At 41.5% G+C, this 16,969-nt stretch overlaps 1 protein-coding gene across 2 annotated transcripts in view; it reads left to right on the top strand.

The window, feature by feature from the left end:
* HHAT (hedgehog acyltransferase) overlaps window positions 1–16,316 on the top strand; it is a 324,596-nt gene extending 308,280 nt beyond the window's left edge. For both annotated transcript variants that reach the window (XM_067565411.1, XM_067565410.1), the window contains exon 12: window positions 15,861–16,316. In XM_067565411.1, coding sequence (XP_067421512.1) covers window positions 15,861–15,952 — 92 coding nt within the window. In that variant the 3' untranslated portion in view covers window positions 15,953–16,316. The remainder of the gene's footprint in view (window positions 1–15,860) is intronic.
* Window positions 16,317–16,969: the final 653 nt, after the last annotated feature.

The raw sequence follows: 16,969 nt of genomic DNA, 5'->3' as shown, positions 1-16,969 counted from the left end.
ACAGCTAAAAAGATGTGTTTTCCTGACTTTTTCAGACTTGCAAATTAATCCCTTTAACCAGAAACTTAAGATGGGTTCTTTCCTTCTTACTCATCCATCATCACTAGCAAGCCAAATTCTAACCCCTTTTACACTCATAGGTAGGTCCAGATTCCATAGCATTGATCCAGATTCTGAACCTTGAACGGGTTGAACTCCTTTGATTTCAGCTGAGTTTTACACCGGTAAGAGTGAAATCAAAATCACATCGATTATCTACAGTTCCATTCTAAGGTATTTACTGTCTCAGTTGGTGGCATCTCTTACTACTGTAAGCAAAATAATTTTAAATTTCTTGCTTTTCATAGGAAATCAGAAGTAAAAATCTTTAATACAGCTTTAAAGTGGATCAGCTAAAGCCACAGAAAGTCAGGAAATGTGAAGTTAAGACTCCAGCAACAACTTGGCTGCATTGCACAAACTTACTATTTTCTATTCCTGTTTTTCTGCTTAAATGTGCAGTTTAGCATATTAGAGGCATATCATTGTGTCATTTTTAAGCACAAATCCCCATTTATTTCAATGGACTGTTCTGCCTCAACAGTAGCATGCTATGCCCTTATGGGCTGAAGTGACATAACCACAAATTCTGTTGACGTCAATGGCAGCTGCAAGTGCTCAGCCCCCTTGAAGATCAGCCCTATTAGTGTATTGTTATAAAATGCATAATGGTAAGTATATAAGATGGGCTGAGTTGCCATTAAAAAACAAACAATAACAAGAAAAAGACAGCTCTAAGCTAATATCATCTCCCAGGTTTCCCAGTGTGTTCTTTTGTTTAGCCACACATTTAGACTGAAAGTTTATCTGGGTAGAGACCATTTCTTCCTTTATGTCTCGTACAAGGCTGAGCACTCAGTCAGTCCTCAACAGCTAGACCACAACAACCTTGCTTTCAGAGTCTTCACTCCTGTGTTTGGTGGATATTGCTGTGCAACCCCAGTATTACACTGATCCAGTATTTTTGCAGTTAATATTTGAATTGTTCAGTAGGAAAAGTGAATTCACTAAAAGAGGAGAAGATTCCACTGTAGTTGATTTTCAGGAAAGTAATTATAACACTGGGCTGGTTATTTCTTGTGTGTGTTCATTTACTCCCAGTTGTGCAGAAATGGAATTGTCTCAGCTAGTCAAAGTGTAATGCTGTTCAGTTACCACTTGATAGCTGCACAGTATGCCAGCCTCTGTGCTCTGACAGGCTATTAACTGCACACTGCCTCCCTTTGATTTGCCCCTGCATAGGCATAGGCGCATCACAAAATGAACATTTCCAATGCCCTTCCCCTCCTCCCCCTCAGTTAAATAAAAGAAACAGCTTTTCAGCCCCCTTGCAGAAGTGACGCCAGGAAAAACTGCTGCTGTCGATGGTTACTCTGGATTTATCTTGGTGTCGCCAAGTTCAGAATCAAGTTGAAGGTCTTTGAACCATCTAATCATTAGACTTTTAAGTATGACAACTCCTCGAGGGCACTTCCTGTTAACTCAGCCCTAGTGTTCATTTAGGGCAGGTAAGATGTTCATATTGCCTTATAAAAGTAAGCTTCAAGCTGTCATCTAAATAGTTGATGAAAAGCTTCTTACATTTGTAATCAATGAAGAGTAATTTTGAGTAAATCTAGTGTTTAAACCTCCTTCCATATTCAGACAACATAGTGAAACATTTGCTATGCTAACTGACAGTGCAAATAACATTCAGCATCCTTATTCACTCTCCTGTCACTAGGATAGATTGATTTCTTAATTTTAAAGACAGTCCTTGTCAATAACGTCAACACCTTACATAAATGCATTTATTCACAGAAAAGTGATATGATCTTAGCTGTTATGAATTATGGTATCCTCACTGCAGATAAGAAACAGGAGAGCCGTGACTTTATCTAAGAATGAGTAGTGAGGTTCTGTGTAGCCTGCTAAAAGAAATCTAAAGCATTCTGAAAAAGCCAGAAGATTATAGCGGTCATCTTCAACCACCTTGGTGCAGATGAACGTGGTTATTCTGTGCTTTACCAACCTCAGAACAGAGACTTTGATTGGGGACCATCCATCTTCAATTCATCTCACTGATCATAGTGTTCCTCAGTAAACCACAGATTTTAAAATGCGTCACGATGGTCTAATTAAAATGTATATTCTGTCTCACACACCCACACACAAAACCACATATCTGATATCAAATGATATATCTGGATTAAGACAGGAAATGGCCAGTTACAATTTAGGCACAAGCTATTGTTATTATATTAACAGTGGAGTTGGATGTGTTTTGGCTCTTGCCCTAGAGGTTATGGCTTTGGGCCATTTGAGACCAGGTTCCAAATGTAGACTTTCAGTAGTGTTGTCTTGGGTCCCATTCGTCTAATCTTTTGCACTGCATCTGGATCCTCCCCACAGTAGTTTCCAGGTCTATTAGCCCTGCATTCTGTTGGGATGCTTTCCATGGTATATCTGTGCTCTTCTGAACAGTTCATCCCTACCCACACTTGCAGTTTAAGTATCCTCAATGTATTAAAGAGTAAGAAGTACAGGCTGGTGACTTTAGTGGTAGTGTTTTGCATCTCCACACAGATTTAATTCCTGATCTCTCTCTCTCTCTCTAAACCAGGTAGTTTGAGGGGGGAGGAGGGGAGGAGAGAGAGAGTTGCAAAGACAGAAAGATAAAAGACATACCATTCCTCATGTCTATCATTCACACACGCACACACAAAAGCAAGATTTTTTATTTCTTATGTTGTGACCATTCCCTCTCCTTTGTCTCCGCCTTACATTTTACACTTATTGCCATTTTCATTTCACACAGCTTGAAAGATGTTCATAGACTAGCACTTCTCCCATCCATGCAACACAGGCATTTTTACCACCATGCCACCTACTCAGAACAGGGCTAGATCACATGACAGTATAAACCCCAATACCCAGTTTACACTAGCACTACTGCTATCACTGGTGTAGCTGCACCAGAGCTAGACCAGAGCTGAAAATGTTTAATGTGTTTTATCATATAACACTGGCTGGAGTGGGAGTGCTGTAGGAAGCTGAGCCCAAAGCAAAAGGACCTGGGGCACCAGGCCTGCTCCACAAGCAGATGGAGCTACAGCTGTTTCTCCTCCCTCCTCCTCTGGTGCAATGTCTGTCCTGGGCATGCATAGAAAGAATAGCCCCTTTGCTTTCTCCTGATTTTCATGCTCCACAAATTTCTGTGGAGCCCCACTCCACAGATCAGCAGCAGTGCTGCAAAAGCTGTCCCTGTCCCTGGAGCCCTGACTGGCAGGAGATGGGCAAATGGGAGAAGCTGGTCTCTCCACCCTTTCAGAGCTCTGGTTGGCTAGAGAACTGCCGTCTGTCCTGGGATTGGAGGCGGGAACTACGTGGGAAGTAGAAAAGGGAACATGTAGCAGCAGCTGTTGTGGCAGGGGCAACAACTGCAGCAGGCTGATAGTCAGAGCTATGAGCTGGAGGATAGGCCCAAGGAGCAGTCTGAGCCTGTGGCCCCCTGTGAACCTGTACTGTGCTGCACAGGATGAAGAGCAACAAGAGCCCAAAGGGCAGGAAACCCCTCATCGGTGACTGAGGGACTGATGCTTGGAGGCACTGGGACCGTGTGTTTGCTGATAAAGCTGATTATTCATTACGGATAACAGCATTGGGTGAATTCCTGCCTCCCCAAAGACTAAAGGAGGAGTCTCCACCGAAAGCAAAAAGTTGAGGTGGGTGGTTTGGAACTAATCACCAAGACTTAGGCAGACACTGGTAAAGTGCCCGATTAAGAAGCATTAATACATTCATAGTTTCACAATTTAAACCCGGAGATTGGAAATCTCAATTTCCAGCAGCAATAAAACCAAACACAGTAAAAGTTCTGCTAGATCTTAAGAGCACAGTTATAAAAGTGACGTGCCACTAGAGTCAAAGTTGTGCAGAGCTATTCCGAGTTCCTAGTATGCTGATTTTTTTTCAGGGCCTGTACTGTAACACAGATATAAAGAACAGAGAGCAAATTCAGGAGTGAGTCTAAGTAAGTCTAAACTGGTGTTAAGTACACTCTCCGCTGACCAAAACGGTCTACATCACTCACCACCTAGCACACTCCAGTACAAATAATTAAACACAAAAACCTAGGCATTACTGCAATAACAACAAATAATTCATTAAGAAAATTCATAAAAGGAGAATGCAGCCCACCTACCCAAGGTTTCTAATCAAATTCTGTAGGCACTATATAGTTCACTGGACTGCAGCTGGATAAATTCTGGAGGGGATTATTAATTGGCTTGGCTGGAGTCAATACTTTAAACCTGCTTTCATCAATGCCAAATTTCAGTCCAGACCAAGCACAAGAGGTGTTGCAGAGGGTGGACAGGTGTAAACGATTCATTGGTAATGGCTGGAATGGGAGTGGCTATATGTCTAGTTAGACCCTGTCCCCATTAAGGAAATTCACACTGCTGTTACTATATCAATGTAGTTATTGTGGTATAAACTCTTAATGTAGATGCAGAACAGCAGTGCAAATAATTATGCATCTTATTTCAGGATATTATCAGTGCCAATATCCTTAATGTAGACAGAGCCTAACTCAGCATTTAGCGCGCACAGGCTTGAATGCTGTTTTTCCTGGTACTGTGTTCACTGAAAATATGCCAGTGATGCTGAGCTTTTTGTAAGGACATCAGCAATGTTAAAACCGAGGAAAGGACACTTGACCTAACATCCTGGTTTCCTTTTGCTTTTTATCCAGTTTGATCCACTAACTCCCCCACAGTGCTCTCTCATCTTCCCATCAAGAATTCGCTTTGCACTCTGTATTTCTGCCCTCTGGGACATCCTATTCAGTAATCTGCCATCTGTGTAAAGTTTCACTTATAGTTACAATTGAGTGTGATTCACAGCAGGGGTTTGAAACCACGTCTCTCATATCTGAGCTGAGTGCCCAAACCACTAGGATGGATATACACACCCACCCTTTCTTCCTCCCGACTTCAGCTGGGTTATCTTTTGTGACAGGTATCAGGTCTTAGGCATGCTCAGAGCATGCCTATGATATTGGACCTCACTGGTGAGAATCCTGCTTCAGTTTAAGCTAGGGCTCTGGACAGTTCAATAGCTGTGTAGCCGAATCAGGACTTAGGCGTCTTTGTGCAGGCCAACTGGTGGAAACTTAGGCACGTATGGGTACTTAGGTAGCAGCTCTTTATGAATCTGGAGCTAAGTACCTAAGTATTTTTAAAGATACCTTTTAAAGGTATTCAGGTGCTTAGCTCCCACTGATTTCAATTGCAGTTAGGTGCCTAAATACTTTTGAAAATTAGGACCTTAGGATCCTAAATCACTTAAGCACTTTTGAAAATTTTGCCCTAGATTTCATTTCTTGCACCCCCAGGTTCAAGTCTCCCCACTCTGTTGGGGGGAGGGGGGCAAAGGATTTGAACAGGGGGTCTCCCATGTCTCAGGCAGGTGTTCTAATCACTGAGCGATGAGATGCCCTAATGAGAGACTAAGTGCATTGTGGTGTGCCTAGGGTCCTCAAATCCCATTGATTGACTTCAGCTGAAAATACTCAGCCCCTCGCAGGATTTGAGCCCTTCATCTTCATCACTGTAGAGGGCAAGGTGACTTGAAAGGGTTTCATTTTGGACATAAAACCAAAAATGTATAATTTGAGGTTATTTGAAGTCAGATGGTGCGGGTATGACCAGCCTGTTGGGAGCCTGCTTGAAGGATGGCACCCTCCTTTACTTACCAGAATCAAAGTCCAAAGTATGTTACATAGGTTGCTTTGAAGATGCATGTTCCTATCTTATCCTTTGAGAGAAAGAAGCCTCCAGAAGCATTTCATAAGGAAAGGTGGGAAGTGCAGGGGCAGTAGCTTCTCTGAGAATTGTTGCTGTCAGAATTAGTTGCATTGGATTTGCTATGATTGGGTAACGAGCACAGGGCCCTGGTTAGTTATTTTAACTGTCTCTAGTGCATAACACATCAGCAACACACATGGTGGAGTTTGAAACCAACAAGCTCAGTGGACCTCAGATTAGAACTGTATAACAGAACAATGTCTGCTGCATCATTGGTTTCTAACTGGGGAGGCTGTTGAAAGGGGTTGAGTGCTACGCATTCAAAGTACAACAGGCTGATGGCACATCGTAGAATTTCCGCACAAAATATATAATCTTTTTTATCGCTTTATTGAGAAATTTGTTTCTGATTTTCTGTACAGTATATTCCTGCCTTAGTAACAAACTTTCCCTTGATTCTGCAAGCCTTCATCAGGCAAGCATTTCTTACTAACAAGAGCAGTCCAGTTGACTTCAACAAGATGAATTGTGCAGGTAAAGATTGCAGGATTGGGTCCTTTAGTTGCAGATAGTATAAATTAACATAATACTCATCTTTTCTATTTTGTTGTTCAAAGAGGTGCAGCCATGAAAATGGTGACCTCCAATCAAAAATCAAATGACTAAAAGCTATCGTAACACATAGATACAAGCAGGGTGAACTAAGGTTGCATGGGTAAACTTATCTCTGCCATTTCTTAGCTACTGAGTGGTTGACTTTGCAGCCTTAATAAGTTAGTTTTTTGTATGTCATTTTATATATAGATACAGATATCTGTATGCTTCTGAGAGGATAACTGGAAATGGTTATACAGAGAATGGCATTTTGTGCAAGAAGATTTTCTATTTGGTCCTTCAGACCAAAACTTTTTCTGGCTTCAGAAGAAAAAGAATGACAGACAAAAATAAGAGCCTTCTGAAATATCTTTGGAGGTAAGGTCAAGATGAAAGGGAACAAAAGAATTCAGGGAATATAACTTGCAAAGCTAAAGTAAGAGGAAAAAGAGAGTCATTCCTTTTAGAATTTAGATCAGGTACCTCATTATGTTTTGTCTGCCTGGGTTTGCAAGGACCAAGTGTTTTAAACAAGGCAAAGGCACCCTTGAAATGACTCTTATAAAAAAGTGGCTCATGCTTCCTTTTATTTGATTACAGAAGTTACATGGTGACACATAGGTCATCAGTATAAAATTAATCCAGAGATGACATCATTCCCAGTTGATTGTCAAGCTTTCCTCCGCCCTCCTCCCCCATATAAATCTGTCCTTCCCTGGAAACTCAGAAGAACACAAGAGCTTGTTTATTGCTGGATATGTAATACATTTTAATAGACAGGGAGGGAGGGAGGATGGATGGATGTATCTGGATGCTATTCCTGGCTCTGAGACTGACTTGAAGGGCCTACTTCTGCAGTCATTTACACCTGTGCTCCTCCACAGAATGAAATAGAGGAGCACAGATGTAAACAAAGGCAATATTTGGCACATAGGGGAAGTCACTTAGTACCAGATTTTTAAAGATATTTAGGTGCCTAAAGATGCAGTTAAGCACTTAGTGGGATTTTTGAAAACTCTTAAGTGCCTAACTCCCATTGATTTCAGGAATTAGGGCCCAGATTTTTAAAGGTGTCTAGATGTTGCTGTGCTCAGCATTGCAAAGCTTAACTGATTTAGAAGCCTAAACCTCATTTTCAAGAGATTTAGGCACTTAGGAATCTAAATTCCGTAAATTGTCAGTGGAATTTTGTCTCCTAAGTGCCTAAATCCCTTTTGAAAATTATATTTCTGCTCCTAAATCCATTAGGAATTGCAACACTGAGTGCAGCAACACCTCAATACCTTTAAAAATCTGTGTCTACATGCTTTTGAAAATCTGCTAAGTGCCTATTTGATCTTTATGCACCTAAGAACATAAGAATGGCCATACCAGGCCAGACCAATGGTACATCTAGCCCAGTGTCCTGTCTTCTGACAGTGGCCAACGCCAAATGCTTCAAAGGGAATGAACAGAATGGGGCAATTGTCAAGTAATCCATTTACTGTCATCCAGTCCCAGCATCTGGCTTAGGGACACACAGAGCATGGGATTGCATCCTTGATCATCTTGGCTAAAAGCCCTTAGTAGACCTATCTTCCATGAACTTATCTAATTCTTTTTTGAGCCCAGTTCTACTTTTGGTTTTCACAACATCCCCTGGCAATGAGTTCCACAGGTTGATTGCATTATATGAAAAATTACTTCCTTGTGTTTCTTTTAAACCTGCTGCCTATTAATCTCACTGTGTGACCCTTGGTTCTTGTGTTATGTGAAGGGGTAAATAGCACTTCCAATTCACTTTATCCACACCATCCATGATTTTACAGAGCTCTATCATATCCCCCCTTAGTTGTCTCTTTTCCAGGCTGAACAGTCCCAGTCTTTTTAATTTCTCCTTATAATGAAGCTGTTTCATACCCTTAATCATTTTTGTTGCCTTTCTCTGTACCTTTTCCATTTCAAATACATCTTTTTTGAGATGGGGTGACCAGAACTGCACTCAGTATTCAAGGTTTGGGCGTACCGTGGATTTATATAGTGACATTATGATATGTACAGTCTTACTATCTATCCCTTTCCTAATGATTCCTAATATTCTTTTAGCTTTTTTGACTGCCACTGCAAATTGAACAAATGTTTTCAGAGAACTATCCACAATGATTCCAAGATCTCTTTCTTGAGTGGTAACAGCTAATTTAGACCCCATCATTTTATATGGATAGTTGAGTTTATGTTTTCCAATGTGCATTACTTTGTATTTATCAGCATTGAATTTCATCTGCTGTTTTGTTGCCCGGTCACCCAGTTTTGTGAGATCCCTATGTAACTGAAATTTCCCACACAGTTTTTCCTCGCAAATTTTATCCCATTAACATCCAAATTTCATCATCATCAACATATCATTAATCCAAGTCCTGCAGTGATCGGGGCATGGCGAAGCGACAGGTGGAGATAACCGTTGGCAGTCATAATCCTGCACATAGGCAGCCTTGGGACTAGTAGCCATTTAGCTCTGGGGCAGCAGAAGTTTGGCAGCATCCCAGGTGACTGAGCAACCGTTTTAGGATAGCACTCTCACCGTTTTTAAGGGAGGGGGCTAGAAAAGGTGCCCTAAACATTGCTTGCCTCATAACATCTGGCCAGACTACCACAGCTGGCAGATCATCCTACAGTAGTCTAAAACAAAGAAAAAGAAAAAACTCATTCAAGGAGCATGGAATTTTTGCACCCTTATGAATGTAGGTGATGCACAAAGGCCTGAGAGAAGAACAGCTCTTGTCTCCAGAGAACTTGCCTGCTACAATATTGACATTGCAGCACTGAGTGAGACCAGACTGGCTGGAGAAGGTTCCAGCAGTGAGCTAGGAGGCAACTACACTTTCTTTTGGAAAGGAAAAGCAGAGGATGAAGATAGGATCCATGGAGTTGGATTTGCAATTAGAATATCTTTCCTGAAACAGCTTCCTGACCTTCCTGTTGGCCTGAACAAATGGCTCATGAAACTTCAATTCCCCCTGAATCCTTTATGGCAATGGTTCACAACCTGGCCAGAAGTGGCCCACAGGGTCTTTCAATGTGGCCTGCAACTCCTCTCCCACTGGCTGCAGAAGGGAGCCACTGCCTATATACCCAGGCGGAGCGCATTGCCGGTGCTGGCTCCTTGCTGCAGCCAAGGGGATGGGAGATTAGCGCTCCCCTCCCCCTGGCTGTAGCAGGAAGTATGGCAAAGTGCTCCACCTGGGTCCCTAGGTTCTGGGATCCCTGCTGGAGGCAGAGGAACAGGAACACTGATCTCCCACCTCCCTGGCTGCAGAACAGAGCCACTGCCTAGGGACCCAAGTGGAGTGCGCAGTTTCTCTGCTACAGCCAGGGAGATGGGAGATTAGTGCTCTGCTCCCCCAGCTCCAGCAGAAAGCAAACAATTCTGCCTGGGTCCCTAGGTTCTGGGTCCCTGCTGGAGCCAGAGGGAGGGGAGCAATTTCACATGCACTCCCCCTCTGTTCAATAAAGAGCATTCGCTGGCAGGACAGAGTGACCAATATTAAGGTCCTGGAGAGAGCAAACAGAATCAGCACTGAGGAAATGCTATTGAGAGCACAACTTAGGTTGACTGGACATGTCATCAGAATGGAAAACCACCGTCTCCCAACATAGATCTCATATGGGGAGCTGAGGCAGGGCAAAAGAAAGAAGGGACATCCATATAAGCGCTTCAAAGATAATTTGAAGAGTGGTCTTCAGTGGACTGGCATCAATCTCAAAGAACTCGAGCAAGTGGCTCAGAACAGGACTCACTGGCAGTCTCTGGTAAGATCAGCATGTAACAGGTTTGAGCAGGACCAATGAAAACATCTCCAGGCTGTATGTGAAAGGCGCCATAGAGTTGCATCATCAAACCTCACAGATACAGACTTCCCATACCCTCAGTGCGGCCAACTCTGTGCATCGGAGTTCAGACTTCAGATTCATATGCATAGCCATAGATAAGAATTGCAATAATACTGTCGTCATCATCGGTGATGGACTACCAGCAACAACAATATGAATATGTTGGATAGCACTGATCCCAGTACAGATCCTTGGGGGATGCTGCTATTTACCGCTGTCCATTCTGAAAACTCACCATTTATTCCTACCCTTTGTTTCCTGTCTTTTAACCAGTTACTGATTCCTGAGTGGACCTTCCCTCTTATGCTATGACAGCTTACTTTGCTTAAGAGCCTTTGGCAAGGGACCTTGCTTTCTGAAAGTCCAAGTACACTATATCCACTGGATCACTCTTGTCCACATGTTTGCTGATTCCTAAACACCTTTCAAAATCTGGGCCTTGTGGCCTGATCCAAAGCCCACTGAAGTCAAGTCTTTCCATTGACTTCAGTGTACTTACCCCATCGGTTAATTTGGGAAGAAAAAATACCTTTGTAACACACTTTGAGTTAATTGGAAAAAAGGTGCTACCTTCTATAGGTGTAAAGAATGTTACTGCATTCTGGCAGGAAAGGGAGTAGTAGTTTTACAAATTGGGAATGAGTGGTGTCACTCCCATTTCTTGCCATCCACAAAACATGTACTGTACAAGTTGTAATTGCAGATTCTCTAAAGATGTTCAAAGAAATATGGTCCCCAGTTTGAACTCTGCAAGTGAATCCCTCTTTGCCCCTCTGTCTTTGTGTCCCATTGTCATCCAGCTGGTTATCTTGGCAAACCCCTCTTTTTCATTCGTCCCTTACTGAATTGCTATTGGTAGGACATTTTTAAATTAAAATTAAGAATTTTAATTGTTTTGATTATGTTGTGCTGAGTGATGTAACTTAATTCTGACAAGAAATCTAGAGCAATCTAGCTCAGGTTTTATATTTAGAAATCTGAAAGGAGACTCTATCATTTGAGATAGAAGAGGCAATTTAACAAACTGCTCTCAGGTTACAGCTCGTAAAAATGATACTGGTGACAAATTGCAGCATTTCAATATATTTAAAACTTGGCAGTCTGATTCATTCCTGCATTACTCCAGCTCTTTGTTGGCATAACTGAATTGGTTCAATGAAGTTACACTGGCACAATGCTGAACTAGAGGAGAGGTGAATCAGGTCCATTATTCAGTTCATATGAAGGATTTTCCAATGCCCTATTCAATCCGAGAAACTCACTGATAGGGAAGCCAAGTGGAAATACTATGAGCTCGACACTACCATTTTTTCCTCACTTAAACTCCATTGAGTTATTCCCAGTTACATCAGTGTAAGTGGGATCAAAATCGGGCCCCACATCTGGTTGAAGTGAGACCTATAAAGAAGGTTCATTAGTAAAATTGCTAGAGACCAAATTTGTTAAAGTAAAACTCTGACTAGAATCTGCAATTAAAGGCCTTCAAACAAGGACTCAGTGGTTCCCCTCCTGCTGTTTCTAATCAGGAATATAGATTTCAGCAAAATCACTCAAGGAAGAATCGTTAAGGCTGGGATTCCATTTTTAAAATCTTACAAACACATTCTCTTGGGAGATTTCACTGAGTCAGCCAGACGATTGGGGGAGCATGTATCCATCTCCTAAGACTGGAAACACATAGACTTTAGTTTTCAAATGTAGAAAATAGTCCCTTGCGTAGCGGTCAGATCTTTCTTTTTCACTCTGAGGTGGCATGAGGGGCAGGGAGGGAAGAGAAAAGGAGTGAGTAGGGCTGACCACAGAAAGTCACAAAAATCAGGTCAGGAGCATGAGGGAGGGGATATAGTTAGGAAGAGGATAATTATGAAAAAAGAGCAGGAAAGAGTGAACTAGAAAAGAGAGCAGTAAAGAAGGTACAGCTTCGTCAAAGCTAGCACCATTGAAAGTGAGAGTGTGACCAGGGCTCCGGAGTTTTACCAGTGTGTTATAAACTGCTCCAAGCAAGTTTTCATTATGGTGGTCAAAAAAGCTGAGTCCTGTCAGCACCTTGTATCGGTACAGCTGCATCACTGCTGAGATAAGGTACAAGTGTGTCTAGTTTGGATGCAGCCTGAACCAGGGGGAGGATCGCTGAGTTCCACTATGAAGATTTGATCCAAAAGGCTAGTTCAGGGAAGGATTTAAGATTATCACCAGCCATATTGTATTCTAAGGCTCCACCCCTGCAAACATGTATGCATGTGCTTAACCCTATGCAGGTAAACAATCCCCCCCAATGTCAAGGAGATGACTCGTGCATAAAATTAAGCACGTGTGTAAATGTTGCTGGACTAGAACCTACCACAACCTTTTATTCCTCATCATCCCCTAATGTGGATTCCCCATCTGTTGGATTTTTTACTCTTTAGTTAGAAATCTGCACAGAACTCTTGACATTACAAATACCTTCTTGAGACGTATGGACCACCGCAGAGCCAAGGATGCCTGCTCTACTTATTTTTGTAATAGATGGTGCTGGAGCGAAGGTAACTTTTCCTGGATTTTATAAGCAACTTTGAAAGGTGGAACTCACATTGTGTCCCTTTGTTTCTGTTTCAGACTTTTCTTAAGGTTTAAAGTCTGTCGCGTTATTATGGATTTTTTTTGTTTTTGAAGGTGTTTATTTTGTATTCACTCAATATATAAAGCTAAATTGTAGATGCAGATGTTGAAATAAAGACATTACTTGAGAGGCCTCCTGCTTGTTCCAGGCTATTCGCTGTATATAGATTACATACCTACAAAATTCTTAGACACACCCAGAGTGATGCCAGGGACTGAAATGCAGTTAGTCTGGATTTATATGGGTGTAAATGGCAGCAGAATATGGCTCCTTTTGTTTCTGATTTATATTTATAGTGGAATCATCTCATAATAAAGTGCTTTTCCCCAGTAACAAATTTCACTGTATGCTTAGTTGTACTGTAACAAGAGAGGGCCCACAAGACAAGAGATCCCTCCACCCCCCCTTCACCATTTGGATGCCACTGACATTTGCAGGGAGCACTAGAGGGGGTGTGGGGGGGGGGGGGGGGCCGCGGGCGGGCGGGCTGGCTGGCTGGCAGGGGGTTTGGACACTCATTTTGGAAGGCTATATCTTCATTCTCAGCAATGAGCAACTGAAGCAAGACTGGTTCCCTTTCTCCCCACCCTTATCTCTTCTTTGGAGCAGCAACATTGTGAACCAGAAATTCCTCTTTACCCTTCCCCAACTCCATTATAGTTGCATTTTCTTTTCTCTCCGCCCACCTGCACTCCTGCTCTTTTGGGCTCAGTTAGTGCAAAAGAGGCTCAGGGCAGGATGATCCCTCGTAATGCAGTCCTTACCACCTATTTTTTGGTAGGTGAAAATGGCTGCAGTCTGTGGGGGGTGGCAATAAACCTTGTTATAGTGGAGTGAAAGTCTATTGAAATGAAGTGAAACAATTCAAGACTTTCACTCCACTTCACTGTAGGTGGAATTTTACTATAATCAAAGCTCTCCATAAAAGATTTTCACTGCATATCAATCTATTCTGCCTTTCACTGTGATCATACTCTAGCCAAAGCCTTATAAATTTAGGGTGTGCTGTGAAGATGAGTGGAGCTTAGTAAACTCTCAGTCTCCCTGGGCCAGACTTGCAAAGGTATTTAGGTTCCTAAAGATGCAGATAGGCATCTAGTGGGATTTTCAAAAGCACCTAGGTGCCTTAATTCATGGGAGTTGGGCACCTTAGGTGCTATTGAAAATTCCACTTGCCGCTTATCTGCATCTTGAAACACTTAAATACCTTTAAAAATCTGGCCCTCTATGGCTATTTAACGCTTCTGCCTCAGGCTTTGTCTTCACTGCAAAAAAGATGGGGCTTTTTTTTTTTACACCAAGATAGCTATTTTGATGGAAAATCCCAGTGGAGACAAGGCACAGGTAGCTTTTACATCAGTGTATCTAGTCATTGTTAACCCCAGGCAATAGAGGGCATAGAGTTGACCTTGAATAGCTACAGTGAGTAGAAACTACAGTTCATTGTTTCCAATAGGATTTTACAGAGAGGTAGCTTTCTCAGTGAAGACAAAGCCTCACTTTTCCCAGGAGTGCTGTGAAGATCTATCAGTTAATATTTATAAAGTGTCTTGAAGATGGAAAGTACTGTGTAAGTTTCAAGTATTATAGTCTGTTTTATATTTTACTGAGAAACAAGAACTTCAAAATTAGGCTGATATGAAGCCTTTTCAGGGTGAAAGTGACCCAAGCCCTACAGATTTGCTTGGAGGTGGGAGTTTAATGAGTTCAAATCTTCAGTGAAAACACGTAATGATTTATACATATATATATATTTATATATATGGGATGATGGCAGGAAAGTTTTCCAATTTTGTGGGGAAAGGAAGCTGGCTGACTTGGATTTGCAGAGTGTACCTATGTGAAAAATCACAGCCCATCTTTGGCTGTATTTTCATTGGGGAAAAAAGTGTGTCTTACAAGCTAGATACCATGTTGTAAAATTCTAGTGAAGACTAGGCAAATCAAGGTAAACCGTAGACACCTCCGGCAGTTCCCCAGGGTTTACTTTAACCAGCTCAAATCAAGGTAAAACTACTACTTGCCTTGTTTTTGCTAGGATGCTACAAGACAGCTAAAACAAGAGAGCTGTATTGTTGTAAAAGATGCACCTTTTTTACTGATGAAGACTTCTGAACTTCTGAGAACATGGGATAAGGTTCATGAACATGTCAGTCCTTAAACCTCATTCTGAAAGAGTTCAAGACTCAGTGTCAATGCTTTCCACGGTCTACTCTGAGACTCTCTGAGAGTCATGACTATCATTAACAAGAATGATAAATAGAAATACAACTAGCCCACCTCCCCCTTGAAATTATTTGAAAATATATGAGGTAGGTGTCTGACATCTGTAAACCGAAAAAACATAAGGAAGTATTTCACCGTAGATTTATTGCATATGTGTGTGACACTGACAATGTGGAAGCACCTGAGTACTCTAGTAAGATTTAATTGTAAATTCCTGTATTTCTGCTGTTGGGAGCAGCACAGATTATCCTGTATCCTCATGTTACTACTTTGTCGTCATGTTGTGGCTTTGTACTCTTTTGTGTTTAGGATGTTCCATCATTCACTTAGAAGGTAAATTTTCTACTAGGGTTTAGTTCAGTGGGTGAATACCACCTGCAGAAAACAAGTTTATAACATACCTGCTTAATTTGGCAGGTTGTTTTTTGGATATTAAATAGCGATGAGCCCAACCCAGAACCTTACACCCATTGCCCCTGAAGTTTGGGAGAACCTGGATCTATAACAAGCCAAGCCAAGCCAAATCTAACCACTTCTGAAATTTGGAAACCATCAGATCTGGTTTCAAATTCTGTGGCTTGGCTCTATCTCTAATATTAAATGTTTAACAAAAATAGTCACGCAAACCCATCAAGTGTTCAACCCAGAGTCATGTTTTCTTGATATATTTCCTTCCACTTGCTGTATTCATTAATTAAATGAATTATTCTGACTGGTGTTTTCTTTCTTTCTATTCACAGGCTGGCCCTGGGCAACCCTGTCTGTTCTTGGATTCCTGTACTGCTATTCTCATGTTGGAATTGAATGGGATCGCACTCACTGTGTAGACTAGCACACGGTTATACAAAGGTATACCATCATGACCTGTGAGTTAAGAAAAGAGTAGAACAGATTATTATAAAACCTTTCATACAGTGAATACACACATTCTGATTTCTCTGCAGTGGTCTCTCTGCGGGAAAATATGCCATAGCAAATATATTTTGCCAAACTATTTAAAAAACTGGAAGCCAGTTTAATTTATAATTGTTTGTGGACAAATCACTTGAAATATAAACATTGGTTTCTTAAAGTATTTTTGTCTTCTTAGACACTATTTTTATATCAGAAGTATTTGAAGTTGTATGTATGTGTTATGTATATGTACTTCACATTCTTGGAACAAACTTTTTTATCTTTTTATTTTTTTTTCTGATATGGATTAAATTTACATACATTGCAAATGAAAGAGTGCATCATATTCTTCCATTGCATAATTCAGAAAACCAGAATCCTACCCAAATTACCCTTCATACACTATATCTCAGAACAATACTTAGCTATTGAAAGTGCAGCCTGAACACATGTAAAAAAGGAATAAAAGATTTTTCTTTTAGCCATTTACACATATTCCCTAGCTGAATGCTGATAGATAATGGGTCAGCAGAGAACAAGTCACTATGCCTGTAGAGAGGGATTTGTGTGTATCCATAGGGGGTACCAGATGACAATATTCATATTGAATTTAGATTTAGAATTATGGCCATATAAAAAGTTTGAACAGAAGCCTGCATCTGCCTGAAACCAAGATGTATAATAGCACAACCTCAATCATCAACCCAGGCTGGTGATTGTTGGTCATACCAGGGCAGATGGAGTTTCAACAGCCCATTTCCCAAGCCATGCACCATCCCTTGTTGGCTTCTCCAAATGTCACTTGGGGAGAGTTGACCTGACCCCTATGCCAGTCTTCATGAATTGCCTGACTCCAGCTCCTTATCTGGCAGGTTGGCATTTGGGGAACAATGAAGTGAAGGCCAGTGCTACCCCTAAACCAAAGAATAGTGAAACCAAAGCACCTGCCACCTTG

The sequence above is a fragment of the Emydura macquarii genome, unplaced genomic scaffold (assembly GCF_026122565.2).
Source record: "Emydura macquarii macquarii isolate MOO-44397 ecotype Brisbane River unplaced genomic scaffold, CSIRO-AGI_Emac_v2 contig_2676, whole genome shotgun sequence".
In the NCBI taxonomy this organism is placed as follows: domain Eukaryota; kingdom Metazoa; phylum Chordata; order Testudines; family Chelidae; genus Emydura; species Emydura macquarii.
This window is presented reverse-complemented; position numbering and strand designations above follow the sequence as displayed.